The sequence below is a fragment of the Kickxella alabastrina genome (assembly GCF_025024165.1).
Source record: "Kickxella alabastrina strain RSA 675 chromosome Unknown BX661scaffold_2, whole genome shotgun sequence".
Classification (NCBI taxonomy): domain Eukaryota; kingdom Fungi; phylum Kickxellomycota; class Kickxellomycetes; order Kickxellales; family Kickxellaceae; genus Kickxella; species Kickxella alabastrina.
In genome coordinates, this window is record NW_026251473.1 from 988,153 (window position 1) to 1,009,130 (window position 20,978).

The 20,978-nt window shown below is 46.7% G+C and overlaps 6 protein-coding genes across 6 annotated transcripts; 4 read left to right on the plus strand and 2 right to left on the minus strand.

The window, feature by feature from the left end:
- Positions 1–4,145: 4,145 nt before the first annotated feature.
- On the plus strand, positions 4,146–5,093 carry BX661DRAFT_52481 (uncharacterized protein). The gene has a single exon (XM_051539225.1). The coding sequence runs from the start codon at positions 4,361–4,363 to the stop codon at positions 4,814–4,816; it is 456 nt and encodes a 151-aa protein (XP_051394778.1). The 5' UTR covers positions 4,146–4,360; the 3' UTR covers positions 4,817–5,093.
- A 637-nt stretch (positions 5,094–5,730) lies between these two features.
- On the plus strand, positions 5,731–5,943 carry BX661DRAFT_125450 (fork head domain-containing protein; the record flags this gene model as incomplete). Its single annotated transcript, XM_051532449.1, has 1 exon — positions 5,731–5,943. A coding segment is annotated over one exon (213 nt), but the record flags the coding sequence as incomplete, so codon positions are not given.
- A 6,903-nt stretch (positions 5,944–12,846) lies between these two features.
- Positions 12,847–14,147, minus strand: BX661DRAFT_168738 (maintenance of telomere capping protein 1; the record flags this gene model as incomplete). The annotated part of the gene is made up of 2 exons (XM_051533456.1): positions 12,847–13,998; positions 14,028–14,147. The coding sequence occupies 2 exons, from the start codon at positions 14,145–14,147 to the stop codon at positions 12,847–12,849; spliced, it is 1,272 nt and encodes a 423-aa protein (XP_051394780.1).
- A 374-nt stretch (positions 14,148–14,521) lies between these two features.
- On the plus strand, positions 14,522–14,939 carry BX661DRAFT_177126 (uncharacterized protein). Its single transcript, XM_051534566.1, has one exon. The coding sequence runs from the start codon at positions 14,570–14,572 to the stop codon at positions 14,882–14,884; it is 315 nt and encodes a 104-aa protein (XP_051394781.1). The 5' UTR covers positions 14,522–14,569; the 3' UTR covers positions 14,885–14,939.
- On the minus strand, positions 14,940–16,262 carry BX661DRAFT_177127 (mitochondrial ribosomal protein subunit-domain-containing protein). The gene has a single exon (XM_051534567.1). It carries the CDS (start codon positions 16,036–16,038, stop codon positions 15,031–15,033), a length of 1,008 nt encoding a protein of 335 aa, XP_051394782.1. The 5' UTR covers positions 16,039–16,262; the 3' UTR covers positions 14,940–15,030.
- A 1,788-nt stretch (positions 16,263–18,050) lies between these two features.
- On the plus strand, positions 18,051–18,503 carry BX661DRAFT_168741 (uncharacterized protein; the record flags this gene model as incomplete). The annotated part of the gene is made up of 1 exon (XM_051533457.1): positions 18,051–18,503. One exon carries the CDS (start codon positions 18,051–18,053, stop codon positions 18,501–18,503), a length of 453 nt encoding a protein of 150 aa, XP_051394783.1.
- Between the last annotated feature and the right edge of the window lie 2,475 nt (positions 18,504–20,978).

Here is a 20,978-nt window from a genome sequence, read left to right on the forward strand (position 1 = left end):
TCTTTTCATCGAACACTCACACAAACACAGAGTAATATAATGGCATTTGTTGTAAACGATTATTCGACTAATTAATAATTTCAAAATTAAAGTGTTAAATGACATTGGCTGTATTTAACAATTTATTGAAGGTATGTTCATGTGAACAATCGCAAAAGCCTGCATAACTAAAAAAGGTACCAACATGTGTATTTAGTCGGAATGTTGAATCATCTACTTAATACGTGTGTTATCACTATTCAGAATAATATTGGAGGCGTGTATATTAATACCTGTTCACAACTTGTGATGGCAAACGATGTATGCGAAGAACTCTTCTTGTAGTAAGCTAATGAAATCCTGGAGACAATATTTTTCTCTCTTTTTTTACTTTCTACAATAAATTAATTCATTTATAAAAACTCCCATACGAATCTCTATTGATTTGAAAACTATAATTTTTAGTTTATCATTCATTTAAAAAAGAGAACCCCATTCATCTACAATCTTATCTTTTTGTTTTTTCCTACCAATATATCGTCTTAAAAAACACTGTTATAATGAGATTGATTGTACTGCTTTTATTTGCCGCAATCTCCTCGCATGCTCTGGTCGTCACAAACAGAGAATGTAAGCCGTGCCCAAACCCCGACCTTTGCAAGAAAGACGAGTGCTGGGTTCAAATCCCGCCCATGTTTATAGCGGCTCCCCCATCCTATAAATAATTTTGATTTTTGTATTTTATAAATAGCCGTAATAATATACTTTTTTTGTTCATTTGTCATACCTATATATAGTCTTTATTTTGTCAGGCTAATAAACAAGTATATTACCTGAATAATTATTTTTGGTGTGAAACAGACTTGCTGGCACTAGATGTGTTTTTTGATACCAATGTTTGCAACGTTACAGCTGATGTGGGCACTGGCAAATCTGATGTTTTTAGCAGGGATTCGGGAACGAAACCCATTGGCTCGGACTTTTGGGAAGAATCGGGGCAAATATTCATGCATCTAAAGAAACAAACCCCCGAGGACAGGGCGGGCAAAAGTAAAAGCAGTCGTCACTCTGAGAGCTTAACTGAGTAAAAGACGTGCTAGTGCTAGTGCTGGTGCTGATTCTGATGCTGATGATGGTGCTGGTGTTGGTGCTGGTGCTAATGCTGGTTGCCTTGTTGCTTGGTGAAATAACTATTGTTGTGTTTCGGATTAAAGAGCCACTAGTTACCACGACTAAACTCAAAAGCAAGGACGATATATCCAATAATCTCATACTTGTATATTTCTTTTAATAGTATATGTAGGCTCTACCTGTTTTATTTTTTAATTGTATGATTGTTAATATGACGTGTCTGAATATATTCTATGTGAAAAGTCCAGGTGGTATTTCAAAGTAAAAGCCAACGAGTAATTATACTGTTTTGTGAATTGTAATTGGTTCTAAAAAACTCGAAAATCTTGAAGCACATCGAGATATACCTTGCTTGTATAGTTCCCCCCCCCGTTTTTTGCTGTCTACAGCTTATAAATTGTTCACTTGCAATATAATAGTAAGTTGGGGCTTACAGCAGTGGCGCTTTACTACTGCTGCTTTTAACTGGCGCCTTGTTTTTATAATAGTAACAACAATAGATGCCGAGAGTTTAAAATAATTCTAATATACTTGCCTCAATGTAAATATGTATTTATGACAACTGTAGGCATGAGGTGTATGCAAAAAATACGCTATGCTCCTTATTTGATGATCCATCTGAGATGTAAATTCTAGAATTTATTCTACATACACCTCATGCCCACATATTGTAATTGTGATACAAGAATTGCGGCTTGTCTCCGGCGATTGATTAATGAATCAATCGCTAGTTAATTACCTACTGGATATGCGGAATTCATACGCACGCATAAATACCAATGAATATGAACAGTGGAGGCTGTTCATCCATTAGCTTTCTTTTAGTTCATTTATTCAATATATATATTTATAACAACAGTAATACTATGTTAATCTGCCTGGATAAAAAGACTCAAAGTAAACGTTATTCAGAAAATATGGATGTAATTTGTACCCAGAAATGCAAGATTTATGCGGGCACATATCTCTTTAGCTCAAAGACAGCTCTGCCAATTGTTTAAAGATACTATTTGCAAATGACCAAATGACTGTACTATCACGTGATTGCTATTGATACATTAAACCAATCCAAAATTTTTATTTAGAAAAATAAAATTGGCGGAGTAGGGGAGAAAAAATCAACAAAAGCTGATCGCTGTTTTATTTTGTTTTTGTTTTGCCCTTCCCCACCATCCAAGCGCTCAATCTATTTTTTTGTTGATGTTAAACATTTTTTTAGTTGTATGTGATTGTTTTTTGCGTCTTTTGGCAGGCCGCGGCAATCATAAATATTGTTTTGTTTGCGTGAAGAAAAAATTCATTCTGGTCGCTGGGGTCTCTTGTGCTCAAATCGATTGAAAAACATCAACACCTCAAAGAAAAAAGCCACTTTTGCTCTTCGCCTGTTTCTTTTGGTGAAGAATATAGAACGCCCAACGATTTTAAAAAGGGCTTTTTTTGGGTGTAAACAAAAAGATGCCTTATGTTTTCTACACTGATATCAACAGCACAAACCAGTGACTTTAGCGCGGCAAAGAAAGTCTATTTTTTGCTTTCAAGTTGATTATACAACAATTGTTATTTTATTTTGCTCTTTGCATACCTTTTTTCGCCCAGTTCTGATTAACAAGGCAAACCCAAACCCACGCTGTCATTATTTCGCAAGGTGAAATAACTACTGCTTTTAATTGCGCGTCGGTAATTTTTAAATGCCCCCCTGTTTTTCACTTTATTTTTTTTCGTTCTCACCAGTCAAATCTCCTGATTAAAAAAAAGAGCTCAAAAAAAGTTGATCCTTTTCTGCAATATTGTCACGCAGTCAAGATAAAATAAACATTATTTTATCAACCTTGTCCCTGAAACTGGATGCACATGGCACACCTGGAAGCTGCGTGACCAGCACTCTACTCTACTTTTAGTGCTCTTTACGCAAGGGTCCAAAAAGCCAGCAAGGCAGCGGCGGCAGTTGAAAGGTGATAAATAAACAGGCAATCCCTTGCGCCTGCGTATCCTGAAGCGAAACGTCTTTTTTTGCAAAAAATAAATAAATAAATCTGTTTACTTGTCCAAGCAAATGTTGACAACAAAAAAAGATGATTGCAATATCGTGTTTTTTTTGGTCGGACAGAGTCTAGGCAGCAATATAATAAAGTCGTTACAGGGCCTTTTTTATTCATATATATTTTTATTTTACCATTTTTTGCAACCCACACTCATATTTTCATATTTTGTGACTACCCTGACCACAGAAAAACCAGAGCGTGCGTACTTTTCGATAAATAAATGCAGCCCACACCCCTGCTCTGTTTATTTACTTTTTTATTGCGCACTTTTCTCTTTCTCTCTCCCCCCACATTTATTGCTCGAAACATCTTACAGCACGGCCTCCTTGCGTCTCCACGCCTGGACCCGCAGTTAATTTCATTACTACTATTTATATTTTTCAGCAACCTTGTTTTTTTCCATCTTCAGGGTCGCTAGCAGCAACAACAGGTAAAAAATATGTATATCTGCTATTTTCTATTTTCAATTACGACCCATTCGCACATACTTCAAAGGCAGCACAGCAGCTGCGGTGGCAAGTGACAGTTGCAAATGCAGTGATAACAGCAAGAGGCGCTAATAAAAACAAAAAATGATTGCATCCAACCAAATTTCTCGCATTAAAAAAAACACGCATTCAATGCAACCCAGCTCCCAATAAAAAATTATCTGTTGTATATTCGCAAGGCTAAGAAGGGGGAGGGGGCTGTGACCAAGCGGCTGTTTGTTTTTCTTTTTCTTTTTCGTTTTTTTTATTGTTTTGTCTTTTCCCCCTCTGCTCTTGGCCCTAATAACCATCTCATCAACAAAAATATAAAAAAAGATTTCTTGTTTTTTTTTCCTTTTCTCTTTAACATTCCCTGATAGCAGAGCACCCCACCATTTTTCCTTTATATATTTTTTACCTGCCCCTTTTTAAAAATTCCTTTTTTCCAAACCTACACAACTAATTTTTTCCTTGACAGCGCCCGGCGCTTCTTTGTGGCTTATTGTGTTTTTATTTTTGTTCTTTTCTACCTGTAATCTCTAAAAAAGCAACAATTAACAACCCCTTTTCAACCCTTGTTCTTGTCTTTGCTCTTGTTATTTTTTCTTGTGTGTATTCTCTATTCCCTATTATTGAGCTTTAGCTAGAAACACTGGTGGTAGAAACGCCGACTGCAGGCACGCATCTTTTACTCTCTGTCACATACACAGACGCTTTACGTCTTTATGCTCGTCATCAATAATGAGCAAATCGACGGATATTTTTACCACGCCAAAAGTTACACAGCACACCTTTGAAAAGCACCACCTCAGCACATCCACACACCGCGACATTCAGATGCAAGAGCAGCACCCGGACAGCAGCAACTCCACAATGGCACCATTGTCAGGCAACGCAGACTCCGGAGTGAGCGACTCCCAGGCACCCGTGCAAGCGTACGCTAAGCTGGAGGGCCCCGATTTCTGCTACTATGTGCGCACATTGGAGGTCTCGTTAGGACGCCATTCGTCAAGCGACGATCCAGACCCAGTCGACATTGACCTGGGTGATATCAAAGCAGTGTCGCGCAGGCATGCCAAAATACACTACAACTTTATGAGCCAGAGTTTGAGCTGCAGATATTTGGCAAGAACGGGTGCTTGGTGGATGACGAGTATTTTGCAAAGGGCCAGAGCGTCACACTCCGACACAAAATGATTATACAAATTGGGGACACGGAGTTTTCGTTCTTGCTGCCCAAGGCAGCAATGACGGCAGCAGGGCCAGCGAACCCAGTGATACCAAACGGCGCTGGGTACTCGGCAAACACACCCGGCTTGGCTCCAGCAGGCCCGCCCGCAGAACCGCTTGGCATGCATCCCGGCCCGCATGCTCCGATGGCGCCCCTGCATACGAATGATGCCTCGCCTCAGCACCAGCACCCGCCTCAGCATGGTGGGTACCCAGTAATGCGATTACACCTCAGCGGCTCAATCTCTACTTGCAGCCGGAGGCGGCCATTCGCATCAACAGCAGCAGCGCAATCAGCCGGGATACCCGCTGAATCCGATGCCACTCGACGATGGACGCCGCGATCACCGCCGCCGGTCCCCGCCGTTGCTGCCGCAGTCCTTACATCCTCCTGCTGCTGGGATGTATGGCAGGAACGCCCCCGATGATATGCGCCGAAACAGCCAATACCCTGCGCACGATCCGGGCATCCGCAAGGCCATCCGGGCGCCCTGCTTTCGCGTCGTCCGCCGCCGCCGCAAATGCATCACATACAGCAACCGATGATGCCACGAGGTCCTCCGCTACCCCTGCCTCTGCCCCCAAACCAAGCTCAGCGGGTGTCCGACAATGGCCAGTCACAGCAACCACAGCCAACGATGCTACATCGCCATTCGCAGCAGCAATTGCAGAATCAGCAGCCACCACCACAACAACAACAAAATCAGCAAAATCAGAATCAACATAATCGGTCAGGGTCGCCAAAGCCGAACACACCATCTCACAGCGGCAAGTCGATCACCATACAACCTTCATGCGTGCCTACCAGCCCCAGTGGTGTCCGTATACTGCCAGCGACTGAACGACCAAAGCCAGACGACATGACAAACACGTACGCAAAACCCACATACTCCTACGCTTCGCTCATAGCGCAGGCGATCAACGCGACAGACGACAAAAAAGTGACGCTCAACGGCATCTACACGTTCATAATGGATCACTACCCGTACTACCAGCACGCACAGAACGGCTGGCAGAACTCGATACGCCACAACCTTTCACTGAACAAGGCATTCGTGCGCGTACAGCGCGCCAGCAATGAGCCGGGAAGGGGTCATATTGGGCTATTGAGGATTCGTATAAGGGCCAGTTTTCTAATGGCGTGTATAAGCGCACGCGCCGCACAAAGAAGGCCATGGAGATGGAGCGCGAGAGGGAAAAGGACAGGGCACGCGCGCGTGCGCAGGCCAGGGGGATCCTATAGGAAGCATGCACCATCGGAGGGGGTCGCTCAGCGCCTGCACTGGTACTGGGGCGTCGTCTCCGGGCAGGTATGCCAGCGAGAGCCAGTCCCCAATCACGGGCGGCAGCAGCAGCGTTATGGGCGATAAGCGCATGTCGCCGGGCGATGACTATGACGATGATGAGGATGAGGAGGACGAAGACATCATGATGGATGATGACGATGATAATGAGGGCGCTCACAGAGTCCATATGCGGCATGCTAGCCAGGTAGCACTCTCAGCTGGCGAGGACACTGTAGATTACGCGTCGTCGGCTCAGAGCAACAATGGCGAGTCCAAGCCAAATAGTTTCTAGAAACAACACAGCAACAGCAGCAGCAGAAGAAGCGGCTGGGTACAGTCTCTGAGCAGAACTTGTCTCGGGCACAGTCTGTGAGAAGGAGTGCGTCACCTTTGCCGCAGTCCAGTAAGGAACGCTCGCCGGTCCGGCAGCTTCAGAAAGTGCAGGAGCAGGAGTCGCCGGTGAGAGTGACACGCAGCAGAACTGGGTCGATTGGCAAGCAGGCTAATGCTGCTTCGATATTGCCGCCGCCACCGTCGCGCGCGTCGCAGCCTCGAGCGCAGAGAAGTGCTGCTCGATAGCTTTACAAATATAGTAAAATGTCTGTACACTCGTATACTATTTCCATTTCTAATTTTTAAACATTTAGAGTTTGAATTGACTGTTGATATCACATATCATATTTGAAAAGCCGGTGTTCATATGTGTCAATTTACGATGTCATTTATGTGTGTGTGCGTGTTTTTTTGGTTAAGATCGAAATTGATGGACTGAAAGATATGTACTAAATATTGTTTTCAAAAAAAGTTATAAAATATGTTTCACTCAGGCCTTCTTTGCCACCATGTCCATATCCTTCTCTGGATGCTGCTGCGGGTGCTGCAATAGCAGCTGCTGCTGTTCGTAATGCTCATTGAGCTTATTCTCCTCCTTGAGAGCGTTCTTTCTATAGTACGAGCGCAGCCCCAGTTTCATCAGTTCGCTGAACACGACCTGAAGAATGACAGCACCCAGGATGACCAGCCAGGCCTGCCAGCCAATGGGGACAAGCTCAAGCCAGGTGTTTAGGCCCGGGACGTATGTTCCGAGAAGATAACATACGAACGAAAAGAGCACGCATCCAACCATCCACCTATTCTCAAAAAGACCGGTCTTGAATATGCTGATGTCGACGGACCTCGAGAGGAACGCCTGGTTAAGCTGAAGAACGGTAAGAACGCCAAACGCGATGGAGCGGGCGCCGGCGATGTGCGGATTGTGGTTTTCGTTCGCATTCAGCTCGGGGTCGCCGTTGTGGAAGATCGACGGCACGTAAGTGTCTGGCGACGTGCCCGCCTTGTTGGTCAAGACAGTATGCCAAAGGGCGTCAGCGCGGCAACAATAAAGACGGCAAAGGTGATGACGGACATGAAATGGCTTGCATGAACATCACAAGGGTTGTGGATTTGGTTAGAACGCCGGTCTTGGGATTGCGCGGCGGACGCTTCATGATGTTGAGCTCTGGCGGGTCCAGGCCAAGCGACAGGGCCGGCGGAATGTCGGCAATAATGTTGGCCCACAGAATCATGATCGTAGTGAACGGGAAATCGAGGTTGAGCATGGCAGCAATAAGGAACAAAAGATCTCGGCCGAATTGCAGCTGAGCAGGTACAGGATAAACTTGAGGATGTTGTCGAAAATACGCCTGCCCTCTTCTATGGCCAAGACGATGGTCGTAAAGTTGTCATCGGTGAGCACAATGTCGGCAGCCTGCTTGGTGATATCCGTGCCGCTCAGGCCCATCGCTACGCCAACATCAGCGCCCTTGACTGCCGCGGCATCGTTGACACCGTCGCCTGTCATGGCCACAACATGGCCATCTGCTGCAGCGCGCGCACAATGCGAATCTTGTTCTCGGGTGACACACGGGCAAACACGCAGGGGAACGGGTCAAGCAGCGACATTGCCTCCTCGGACAACAGATCTAACTCGGCACCCGAGATGGCGCGCTGAGTGTCGGGCTTGTCCTGGCGAATAATGCCGATGGACTCGGCAATGGCCGTGGCAGTGCCGATATGATCACCCGTGATCATAATGACCTTGATTCCAGCGTCGTGGCAGCTGCGCACCGAGTCGAAAATTCCAGTGCGAGGAGGGTCGATCAGACCGATAAGTCCTGCAAACACAAGGTCGCTCTCGGCCCATGCCAGGCCAAGCGACTCGTCAGTGATGGGCGCGTCCATGTCCAAGTACGTGACCTTGGCGGCCAGGCCCAGAACACGCAGGCCGCGGCTAGCCATCTTCTCGCAGGCATCTCCAGCAGCGCAAGTCATGTCGCTGGTCAGCGCGATGGCGTCGCGGTCAAGGCAAGATATAATACCCGCGGCAATGACCTGGGGCGTCTGATTGGCTGGCTTACCATCGGCAGTGGTGCCGTGGCGCAGGAACCCGCTGGCGCTGGTAAGCTGACGCGAGCACACAGACAGTATCTCCTCGGGCGCGCCCTTAACCAGCGTAACCACGCAGCGCTTGGCGGAATGCTTCTTGTTTGAGCCAACGGCAGTGGAAGCGGCAGCAGAGGCCTCGTAGACCACACTCATGCGCTTACGGTCTGAGTCGAATGCGTTCTCGACCAGCAGCTTAAGGGGTGCTTCGGTAAGCGACAAGGCGTTTCCGGAGCCCCCCAGCTTTTCCTCGTCGCTGGATTCAGTGCTGTTATTGCCATTTCCAGTGGTAGTGATAGCAGCCTTACGCAGACCGGCCTTTTGCGCAGCAATGGTCATTGCAACCTCGGTGGCATCGCCCAAGCTGCTCCACTGACCAGCCTCGGTGTCAAAGAAAACTTCGGCATTGTTGCACATAGAGCACACAACCAGCGACATGTCGGCAGCGACCGTGCTGTGCTTTTCAATGTCCTGAACAGTCGGATGAGAATTGGACTCGATTCCGTTGATGTGCCCGCGGCAAGACACTTCGCCCTCGTTGGGGTCGCGCGATGTTGACTTTGAGAACTCGAACAGCATGCCGTTAGAGTCGACCATCTCGCTGGCGCCCATCAGGCCAAAGGTCAGAGTGCCCGTCTTGTCCGAGCAAATCACAGTGACTCCGCCGAGGGTCTCGACGGCGGGCAGCGTGCGCACAAGCGCGTTGCGACTGGCCATGCGGCGCACACCCAACGCCATGGTGACCGTGGTAACAGCAACCAGGCCCTCGGAATGACGAGACGCCAACTGATACCAGTGATGAAGATGGGAACAAACTTGCGTCCCCACGACACACCGCAGATGACGATGATCGCACATAGCAGGATGGCGAGGACGACCAGCCAGATACCCAAACGATGAAGCTTTTTCTGAATGGGCGTCTTGCGCACAGTCAACGATGAGCGATTGATGGCGACGCTGATCTTTCCAATCTCGGTCTTAGAACCCGTGCGGATAACGATTCCTCGGCCGCGACCGTGAGAAACAAGCGTCGACATGAACGCATTACCCTTGCAATCGCCCAGAGGCAGCTGACGCGTGCGCACCTTGATTGCCTTGGGGTCTTTGGTCACGCCGACGCTCTCGCCAGTGAGCACGCTCTCGACAATTTCAAGCTGAGCGCAGAAAACAAGGCGCAGATCGGCAGGCACGGACTCTCCTTCGCCAAGCTCAACCAAGTCTCCTGGAACCAGTTCGGCGGCGTTGATGGGCTCGAGCACACCGTTTCTAACGACCTGCGCGCTGGTCGTTCCCAGGTTCTCCAGAGCCGACAGGGCCTTTCCGGCTTTGATCTCCTGCCATGCGCCGACAATGGTGTTGAGAACCACGACTACAGCAAGAACAACGGACGACTTCCACTCCTTGTTGACGGCGGTTGCGATGATGGCCGCACAGAGGATAAGGATCATCACGTCGGTGAGTTGGGCCCAGACAATTTTCCACCAGGCACGGTGAATGGGGCGCGGCAGCTCATTTCGCCCGTAAAACGCGCGGCGCTCTTCAACCTGCTCGGTGGTAAGGCCGTTGACAACGTCGGTTTTGAACATGGCCGTGAGCTTCTCGACTGTGCGGTCAAAGTAAAGCGACGGCGGCGGGAAGACTACGCCGCCGGTGACAGGCATGTGGTAGGACGCCGTGTCATCTTCGATAATCCGGCTGTACTTTTCGACAATTGGCGCAATGGCACGCTGCTCGTGCTCGTCGACGAGATCGCGCCAGTCATTGCCAGGCGGCAGGCAGGCGAGAACCAGGCGCATGATAGTGACCGCAGCCAGCTTCTCCTCCTCGGGGCCGCCGTCGGTGATGCGATTGTGCAGCTTCAGCGAGCGGCGCAGATCGGCAACGGGCTTTTCACCGACGCACTGCTGGAACTCATTGATCTCCTCGATGAACTGACCAAATAAAAAGTAGGCCGAGCGTGCGTCCTCAGTCAAGCGCTTGTTCATGAACGAACCGTCCATGATGGTCATGGCTAGCAAGAGGGCATCGCACAGGCGGCGCATCAGGTCCGCGTCCAGGTGGGGTTGCTGGCGGCCCTTGAGGCGGTAGTTGACCACGTACTGCATGCTGTCGAGCACCTCGGTCAGATTAACATCCGCGCTGCCCGATCCCCCGTGCTGGGCGGGAGGATTTTCCGCAGCCGCAGCCGCCGTGGGCGAATCGCGGGGCTGCTCAGGGGAAATGTCTTGGCGCGTTTGATCCGATTGGCCAGAGCTAATGTGCTCGTCGAGGGGGAGCTGCGCAGAATGTTATTGGTCGCGTCGCGCATATGACGCAAAAGCGAGTTGCTGTGCATCAGGTGGTAGCGCCTGCTTTTCGGGCCGCGGGAGTTTTCCTGGCGTGAGGCCAGGATGTCAAACAGGTCGACGACCTGATTGCCGACCTGGAACTCGACGGACTCCTTTCCGTCAATGAAAGGAAGCGCTGCGCCGGGACCCAGCACTGGCGCCTGCGCAGAGTCGCCAGTAGCAATTTCGTCATTGACGTCAATGACAGCAGTTCTCTTGGCAGCGGGCTTTTCGTCAGCAAAGTGGCTGAGACTTCTGCTGTCGCTACTAGAGTTGGTGCCAGTGCTGGCCAGGGGCGCGCCAGCATCGGCGGGAACGGCTGCGTCGGCGGAGGCGGCGCTCGGGGCGGAGGCGATGGCCGAGGCCGACGCGGTGGTGGTGGTGGGCAATGAGCCGGGTGAGTGGTAGTTCACATCTTGTTCGCTATAGGGACTTCCATGTTGATCGGGGTTTACCATCAGTTTCAAGCAATGAGAACTCGCAGAAGAAATGTTGTTTTACTACACACAGGCAAAACAGAACATAATAAAGCAAAACAGATCAAAATATAAAGTTAGCAGACGCGTCGCGATAAATCATTTTACGCGTATGATTTGTTGTGTTCAAGGCAGCATGTGCTGCGTTGGGTCGGTGATGTAACTTACAGCAGTTAGCTGGTGCGTATTTGCAGGCCTGGTTAAGTTAGGGCTGGCAGTTGGTTTCTTTTTTGGCTAGCGTATGCGCAAGTATGAAAACGCAAATGTATAAAAAAGATGAGAAAGGGGAAAAAGAAGGAGAGGAGAAATTGCCTTCGAAGCAACAATTGCTTTTATATCCCTTGAGACATGGGCGCATACAGGCTGTGTGCCGACTGGCATTTAGAATTTCTTCATTTTTTTTGGGGGGGGGGGCGAGCGATAAATTTTTTCTTTTCTCTTGTCTCAATGATGTATTTGCATCATACATCCTTTGTGTTTTTGCACTTATGAAGGGACATATTCGGAAACATTCTGGCCCCTCTAACATTTCCTGTCGGGGTCGCGTGCAAATCCATTTTTATTTATTTGTTTATTTTTCACTTTTTCGGAAGCTTGAGGTTGCACTTTAGGCGTATGGTCATGGTCATTTGCCATGAGAATTCCAGAAGAATGCAGGTGTGCTTACAGTGGCAAAATAGCCCCCTTGTTCGTTGTATATTTTATGTACCTTTGTTTTTTATTCGTTTGTTCCCACCCCCAGTGCGCTCGGACGCCTCTTGTTCCCATCCTTCTCTCTCCACTTTTTTCCCAATGAAACATTTTGCACATCCGGTTTTGCCACCCAGCGACACAGAGAAATAAAAGGATATGTGTGCCGATCGATAGAACGGAAGTCGTGGAAGTGCCAAGAATTCACCTTTCTGCCATTTTGGTCGCGTACCAAAGCAAATCAAATCAAAAACATAAATAATAAATATCGGGACAAGGCCTAAAAATATGTGCGATCCCAAAAAACAAAAAACAAGTTGTCTATTTACACGGTTCCGAAATGCAAGCTAGAAACTGCAGAAAACTTTTTTCCACCAGAAACACCTGAGCTTTGTTTTCGTTGTCCTAAAATTTCCGACTATGAATCACAACAGCAATTCAAGTTGCAACATGGATGCCTCCAATGACATTATTATTCTCCGCTGGTTGTGAAGCCATCTTGTAACAATGAGATACGTGGCGTTGAATGTTAGTGCTGATCACAAGTGGAAATTGAGCAGCGGGGGTTACGACAGTACGTAAGAAACATGGGCATTGTTTATATTCCGAAAAATACTTGCCATATCACACGTCATTGTCAACCTTTTCTTTTTTACTGTTTGTAAATGGCGGTGCACTGTAATACCTTACAAGTGTATGTATGAACGGATGGATGAATGAAGATGAGCTGATATGCTTGATTGTGGCGCTTCAAATGAGAAAATACGGTTAGAACTAAAAAATCGGATACGCATTGCTTAAATGCTCGTGGCAGACACTGGCAAATCTGCCGCTGACGTCGACGCTGGGAGTGACGGCCGAGTGGTCAGATACTCGTTGGACAGAGTCTTCACTGCCAGCATCACAGACTCGTACAGGCACCCTTCGTTCATCTCCTGCCGGCGCTGGACGACGCTGTCCGACTTCATGTTGACGGTGCTGCCGAGAGCGCCATCGATATCAATGTCGACAATCTGGTCGCGCGGCTGGGCCCAGCAGTTCAGGGGCAGCATCTGTGAGAATGTGCGCAGCGTCAGGTCGCGCGCCGGATCACGCAGAACAACGCACAGGCTGAGGAAGCCTTGATCCTCAATGGGCATGACTGAGAACGGCTGGATGGCTAGCAGTAATTCGGTCTTCTGTGCACGGAAAAACATTGGGCTCTCCGGCCGCATCTCCTGCCTAGAATGCTCTTTCTCAGCCGCTTCCCTAGTCAATGCTTGGGTCTTGGCAGTGTGCTGCACGTACTGGATGGAAGTGACCGCAGCGCCGTATCCGCCGTCAAATCCCTTGGGCAGCGTAAATGTATCGCCGCGCTTTGTTTGCATCTCGGGGGCCTCAGCGAGCTCCTTGGCGGCCGACTTGACGGTGATTTCGCCAAACCCGTGGAAGTCAAACACAGCGTCCATTGTGCGGTAAACAACGCTCTCCAGCTGATCGTCCTGGATATTATTGATCAAGCGCACTCTGAATATCTCGTGCTCCTCGATTGGCGGCGCAATAGTGTCGATGACAGTGTCGAGTGACCGCTTGAGCCCGCCCCCCAGCTTACTGATATTCTCCTGGTTAACCAGCGTCTTGACCCGCGTCTCAAGCGCCTTGGAGGTCTCAGTATTGCGCACCTGCTCGATCGACTCCTTCAGCTTGCCCAGACCCGACTTGAGCTGCGCGTTCTGCTCAACCAGTGCCGTTGCCTGGCCCCAAATTCCACCCCATGACCATGAGCCAGTGTTTTGTGTTGCGCTGACGGGCTCGCTTGCTGGCTCGTTGGCTGACGCCGGGCTGGTAGAGGAGCTGCGCTTGGCTGACTCTGTCAGGTCGTCGATGAACTTGAGCATGCTCTTGGGGTCCTTCTTGTCCTCGTCGCCCGAGCCACTCTTTGCAGGTGCTCCACAGTCGCTTGGGACTTGCTGTTTTCCTCAGTGTCCTTTGAATTGACTGCCTTTGTGTCCTGGGCCTCCTCGGCGTCATCAGCAATGTCCAGAGTTTCGAGAAATTGCAGCGCATCGTCGCGCGCCTTCTTTTTATTATCGAGCTCGATGCTGTTTTTGGCCGACATTTGAATTGGAAATAACAAAAAGTAAATATAAATGATGTAAATAAAAAGTTAGGGAGGGTTGATTTGATAAATGAGAATTAAAATAAACAAAGCGTGAATATAAAAAAACAAGGCTGCGAACACGTTTGCTGTTGCTGAAAATGAGCTGCTGCCGTTCAATCTCCCATCGGTTTTGGTATTCCGCAATCCCCTCGCCCTGCCTTTTTATAATTTTGAATGCACAGCACTGACATCGATCACCGCCAAGCGATCGAATCAGGCAGTTTTAAACAAGAAAAAAGTGTAGTGCAATATATGCTGTGTTTGCTCATATACATGTGACATAAACACAAAAATTGTATACATATATATAGAGTGGCGGTTGAAGGTTCTGTATTTCATCTGATGTTTATTAACCTTGTAGCTTTCCACATCTCAAAACCATGCACACCGTCAGCCAGCTCGCTATCGCCGTCTTTGTCATCTCTGTCATTGCCTTTGCTGGCGCGCAACAGCCACAGCACCAACCAGGGCAGCAGCCGTCAAAAGCAGCGCCACCGCCATTCACACTGACAATGGAGACGACGTACCGCCCAGAGTACACAGACACCGATGTAGAACTTTTCAGCCCGCTTCCAATGACCCCTGACCTCGGCATTATCGCCAAGTCGCTGGCCGCACAGCCATCCGTTGTCGACGCCATGCAAAAGGCACGCATCGGCTGGGACTCGTCACCCAACACTAGGGTTGAGCTCTAACTCTTCAAATGTTTCGGGTCCGACAGTACGAAGCAAACTTGTAATAAAAATATAAAAATATTTTTTTTTTGGTAGGGTCAATTTTTTTCATAAAGTAAATAAACGCTGAACTGTTTGAATAAAACAAACAAATTATCTCCGTCAATCTACCACTTTCCATCCTTGTTGTTGCCACCCTTGGTGATGTGGTCCAGGGCATTGGCAAACTCATCCTTGCTGGTGGTCTCACTGCTGTCGTTGCCCTTGAGGGCCGTGTTCAGCTTCAAGATATCCTTGATGCGCTCGAGGTGCGCGTTCTGGTATTTGCTACTCCCACCGCGGCCCTTGTTAAAGGCGAACGAGCTCCTGGATCCAGAGTCAAACGCGATAGAGGACTCGCGAGCGCCACGCGGCCTGATACCAAGAATAACATCGGGCCTGCCCTGGGTGTCGAACTTTGCGCTATGCACATAGAACGTCTTGACATCCCTGGTCTGATATCCACCATCGGACGAATGGTTCTGCAGAGGCAAGTACGCAATAATGCCCTGCACCGCGACAGCGTATCCGGCGGCAGCACGGTTGAGAACGCGGCCCTGCACCTGAAGCTCCTCGCTGGCTGGCACGTAGTCGTGGTACGTGGGCAATCTGCGGATCCCATCGTCCTGCGAGTCGCGCATATTGGTGGCATTCATAAAGGCCAGAGTCTCCTCGGGCGCAAACCGGCCCTCCATAAGGCTCTCCTTCCACTCACCGCGCCGCGACCGCGCCTCAGCCAAAAATTGCTGCCACTCGGCGCGAGTCATAAGCGCAAGGTTCACCTGTGGCCCTGTGGGCTTCACATTCTCCTCGGCGGCCTGGTCCTGCCCAGTGGTATACCGACCAATAATGCTGTTCTTGTTGTGTTCCGGCGACTGCGACTCGGGGAAGTTCTCCTTCCACGCGTTGACCATCATGAACTGCTGGTTTGCGCTCTCAAACTGCGTGATCTGCTCCTTCGTATCCAGCGAACCGATCGTCATTAGTCGTGTGGATATCTTGGGCGGCATCTTGCGCTTCAGACCCCAGTCACCTTTGACCGCCGCCTCAGCGTATGTTGCGTACACCTGCTTGATCTCGCGATCGTAGCTCGCCAGCTTTGATGTGCGGTAAAGTCGCGCAAACGCACTCTCCATGTTTCTGCTCTGTTATCTACGTCTATGTGTATGTGACTGTGTGCGTGTGTTGCTGCTGCTACTCCTGCGTATGCTTGGGTCCAGAGTTCACAACAGGAGAATTAGAGGCAAAGTATGATTTCTGTGAAATCCAAATAAAAAGCGAAATACTATGGATAAATTCAAATTGAACGCAGATAAAGAAAGCACTTTCAATTGTGAACCCAGTCTTTTCGGTCTTTTAGAAATAGACAAATTTGAAAGGTTGTGGTGCCAAATTCGATATCTCACTTTTTTTTACATTGCAGCCCAAAATTCGAGCGGATCAGCCTGATTATCGTCGACTCACTTTGATTGAGCCGAGTCGATATTTTACTTTGGCATATCGCACATGATGCAAATACAAAAATATGTGATGTTATTTATTTTAGAAAAAAAGTGTATATTTGTTGCACGCTAAGCTAGATTGTTAACTTTTTGTTCAGATTATATTGTTAGCCAGCAAGCACTTGAACAGCGGTGGTAAGCAACCAGGCTAAATGCGAACATGCTTATTCAGTATCCAAGTCGTCAGCATATCGATTTCTCGCTCGTACTGTGCGTAAAACTGGTCTGTGCACTCGATCGAATAGACAAAGTAGTTAATAATATTTTCTTTAAGGTTTTAACCAAATAGGCTAGGTACCGCAAGTCTGGAACAAAATCAAACGAATACTCAAAGCTTTCACTTCTATATTGCGTATTACCGACACCCTTTATGACCAGCATGTTATTATTAAAAGTTTGGTATTGGTATTGAAGAGCAATTTTTCTGTGTTGTTGAGTGTGAGTAATAATTAAGTATATAATATTATAAAAAATTAAAGGCTATTTATTCACAAGAGCATGGTGGATTGTTTTTCGCGTCATTTCTCCTTTTTAAATACAACTAAACCCTATTAAAACTATTACATTGTCCGCGCTTGCTGGGGACCATTGTGGTAAATAAAACGCCAACCTGGTATTCCTATTTTCTTTGGTTGAAACATACACGCTATTGTGACAATGGTTGCAAACGGGGATACAATTACAATTATTTCAATAGCGAACGCTGCACCGTATATCACCAATGCTGTCGCGAGCTGATGTTCTTTGTGATAAGTATCATTCACAATCAATTGTAAATAACACATCACAAATGCGACAATATTGTGTTTGTCGTTGTTGACATCCATACTGTTTTTGTCGAATGCTGGCCCTATGATGCAACAGTGTAGCGTTCAAATTTCGAAAAAAGTTTGTAAAATATCGCTTGTGGAAAACGTCACACTACAATGCCATGGTAATTATAATACTTTTTATATTACCTGTATGATGGATTGATAACTAACAGAAAATTATTCGAGCTGATTTGCATATACATTAAAGAATCAAATTTATATTTCCAACATTTTCTTAAAATGGGACTTTACAAAATTATATAGAATTAGGCATAAAATATATGTCCCAACCTCTTCTAAAAGTATTAGGCATTGAATAAAAATCATTCATAAAAATCATTCATTGTCACTGTTTAATTTTATATTTACATGATGCCATGTGTTTATAAAATTACAATTATAACGTTTGTTTTATACAGTCATTACAATCTTTGAATAATAAAAGATATCGCTGCAAGTGCTCTAGTAAAAAAGACGTCTTTCACAGTTGGTGGGCTAGATACATCTTTTATTTTTACTAAAAATGATGCGTAAAATATTCGAATCATCCCAAAAATAGAAATGTGTGCTTGCGTTGTACAATCAAAAGGGTATAAAAGAAGCACAACGCCCTGCCCAAATTAAGCAATGTATTCAGCACGAGCACTCGCCTGCCTTTTTCTACCTAGCAACATTTTACGTATTTCCAACCATGCAGATTAACATTGCCTTTGCCGCTTGCATTGTCGCCGCCGCTGCCACTACTGTTGCCGCCCAAGACACCTTGACCTCGACCACCTCGACTACCACTCCCGTCGGGTTAACTATGCTCCTGGCGGTATTGACACTGGCAGCATGGCTCCCCCGTCTTTCTCGCCGCTGGCCAACGTCAACAGCCACTTGGCGCGCATGGTCTCGTTCCTCGACATGTCCCGCATATCCAATGTCGAGACCACGTCCCCGGTGATGCTCACCACTGTGTTTGACCCGGCAATCAACAAGTTCACGCACCTGACGCTCAACGTCATGCAGACGAGCAACGGCGCTTACTACCTGCCCGTGTGCGCTGTGGACTCGATTACCGCTGCTGGCCCCGACCAGGTTGCGTCGACCGACAGCTGCCAGTTTGGCATCCAGATGTCCTCTGTTCCAGCCAATGTTGTGCGCACAAAGCTCGGCGCGGTGCAAAGCCTGTTCCGCGCAATCAGAAGCGCTGCAAGCCACCCGGTATTTAATCTCGGCGGATTTTCAATGACCAGCACAACCAGCCCCCAGTCTGGTGCTAGCGCTGGCATGCAGGCCATGTAACACTGGCATATGTGTAGTACACTTTTTCTGTTTGCTTGCTTTTTCAATATGAATAAAACAGAAAATGTTGCCAACAATTGTTTTGCAGAAATCCAATTTCAGCTTTTAGTTTTTGAGATTGCCAGCTCACTGCGTGCAATACAATCAACCAGACAAGTAATTATCTGCCAGCCTCAATATTAAAATAAATCAATAATAATGTAATTGGCATTGATATTTGCGTGTAAAAATATTTAGACCACGCAAAAAGACAATGCTAGTACTGTTTGTCAATGCTACAATGAATGTGTGAATGTTAATATCACCCAACCAGCCGACTGAATGGCCTGAATTGTTGCTGTTTGTATGCTGGAGCTGAGTGCAGCCAGAAATAACAAACTAACGTGTTCACCTTTCTGATAGCAATGTTATGTATTTGACTGGGTGGTCTGCGGAAATGAAAGAACCCAAGGTGTAACAACACGAATTGGTTTACATGTTTTAAAATAGCTATTTTTTAAAAGTTAATTTAAAATGATTTTTAAAACATCTTGAACTAATACTAATACTAATACTCAACATCGCCGTCAAGCAATCCTTGTACATCAATTAAACTAAACTTGCAAGGCGCCTTCTGCTTTCTAATTGGGTGTTTGTTGACTTGCTGTATTCCTCTGCTCTTGTTATGTGCAACGCTTCTGAACGCTCTGTCATTCGCTGTTTAACCATCCATCTACTCGTACCATTATTGGCATCATTGACCTGCTTTTTGGTCATAAAGCTATAGCTTTCAATGGTGTTCGTGAAGCCTATCTTGATTGTTGCAAATGTGCCATTTGTCCCCATCGTTGTAGCACAAACGATAGTCTCTGTTGCCCCTTTTATACGCCCAAAATCCTTTGTTTAAGTTGAGGCAGTTGCGGTCCTTGACATAATAAAACCTGCATGCGTGGCGAGTACCTGCATTAACGCCAACAGAACTGAATATCTTATTGTTGATGTTGTTTGAGTAATTTTTATCAGAATACAAGTGGTAAAACCCAGGCCTATCCTCAACATCACCACACGCATACATGTCCGTTATGTAACGCTTTTGAAGCTCCATCGTTTATAATACTATATAATAAAATTGCAGATGAAGAAAAAAATGAGAGAGCTCTGTGCTGGAATAAACAAATTTTATATATAATGAACGCTCGGTTTATTTTTTATTGGCCGCAGCATTTTTTGGAAAGACCAATTTTTTGCCTTAAAAATTTGGTTTGATTCTTTGGGATGTAAATTAAATAGCTAAATGTACTCCAAGCGCTTCCCGTCGCCTCCTTTTGCAAAGCCTGAGCAGACACAAGAACAATACTTTGTTTAGACAAATGTCAGATGATATTTGAGCGTAGTTGACGTAAATTGTAAAAGCTGTTTAGGAGGAGGCGCTAACAGGAACAATCCAGATCTGGGTCTACTTGCCAAAGGTGATGAGATAAATTACACAATAAAGTGAAGTCGCCATTCCAAAAAAACGCCTACAAGCAACATTTGTTATAAATGATGGGGGAGGGAAACAATAGTCATTTTTAACAACTTGAGTATACATGCTTTTATTTATACGTAAAATAGTAATCTGAAAATTACTAAACTATAGCTCAACATCGCCTTTAATTAATCCTTGAATGTCGTCCAAGTTGAAATTACGAGGCACTCCTTGCTTTCTGATTGGGTGTGTGTTCACTTTGTGGTACGCTTCTGCTCTTGCTGTGCGCAGTGCTTCTGAGTGGTCGATCATTCGCTGGCGTGGATCCCAATCCTCAAATCCACTATTGGCAAGTTCAAGCTGGTTTTCAGTTAAGAAGCTATAGTTTTCAACTAGGCGGCTGTGAAACTGCTCATTTTCGTTGCAAACATGCCATTTTTCGTTGTCTTTGTAGCACAGACGATGTGTTTTTTTGGTATCGAAATGAGCCCAGAATATAGTGCTTACAAAAAGATTGGTGTGGGACCTATCAAAAAAGATACTGTGATAGCGGTCTTCGCCCGCGTAAAAGCGAACATGTCTGTATTTGTAGGGCCTTTCTGAAACAAAATGGTGTTTACAAAAGTGGTAAAACCCGGGTGTGTGCTCGTTGTAGCTGCTTACGGCCATGCCTCAAAACAAACAATTATTTGGCTCGGCTATAATATAGTTGTGTGTTCAAGTGTAAAATAAAAAAATCGTAATGAACGAAATAAATAAAAAACAAGAAAATAAATGCACTTGAAAGGACATGCAGGTTTATTTTATTATCCAGCAGCAAAGCTGCGGTTACAGCCAAGCAAAGATTCATTTTAAATAGCAAATTTCTAGGGCTTAAAAACATTCAAAGCAGCTACTACCCATGATGTCCTTTTATAAAAAGTAAAAAGTAAATAAAAGGATTCTCAATGCTGTGGCCAAAGTAAACACCAGATAATTTCCCCCACGCTAATGTCGAGAAATAAGAGCACCAGTCATGCCTAATAAAG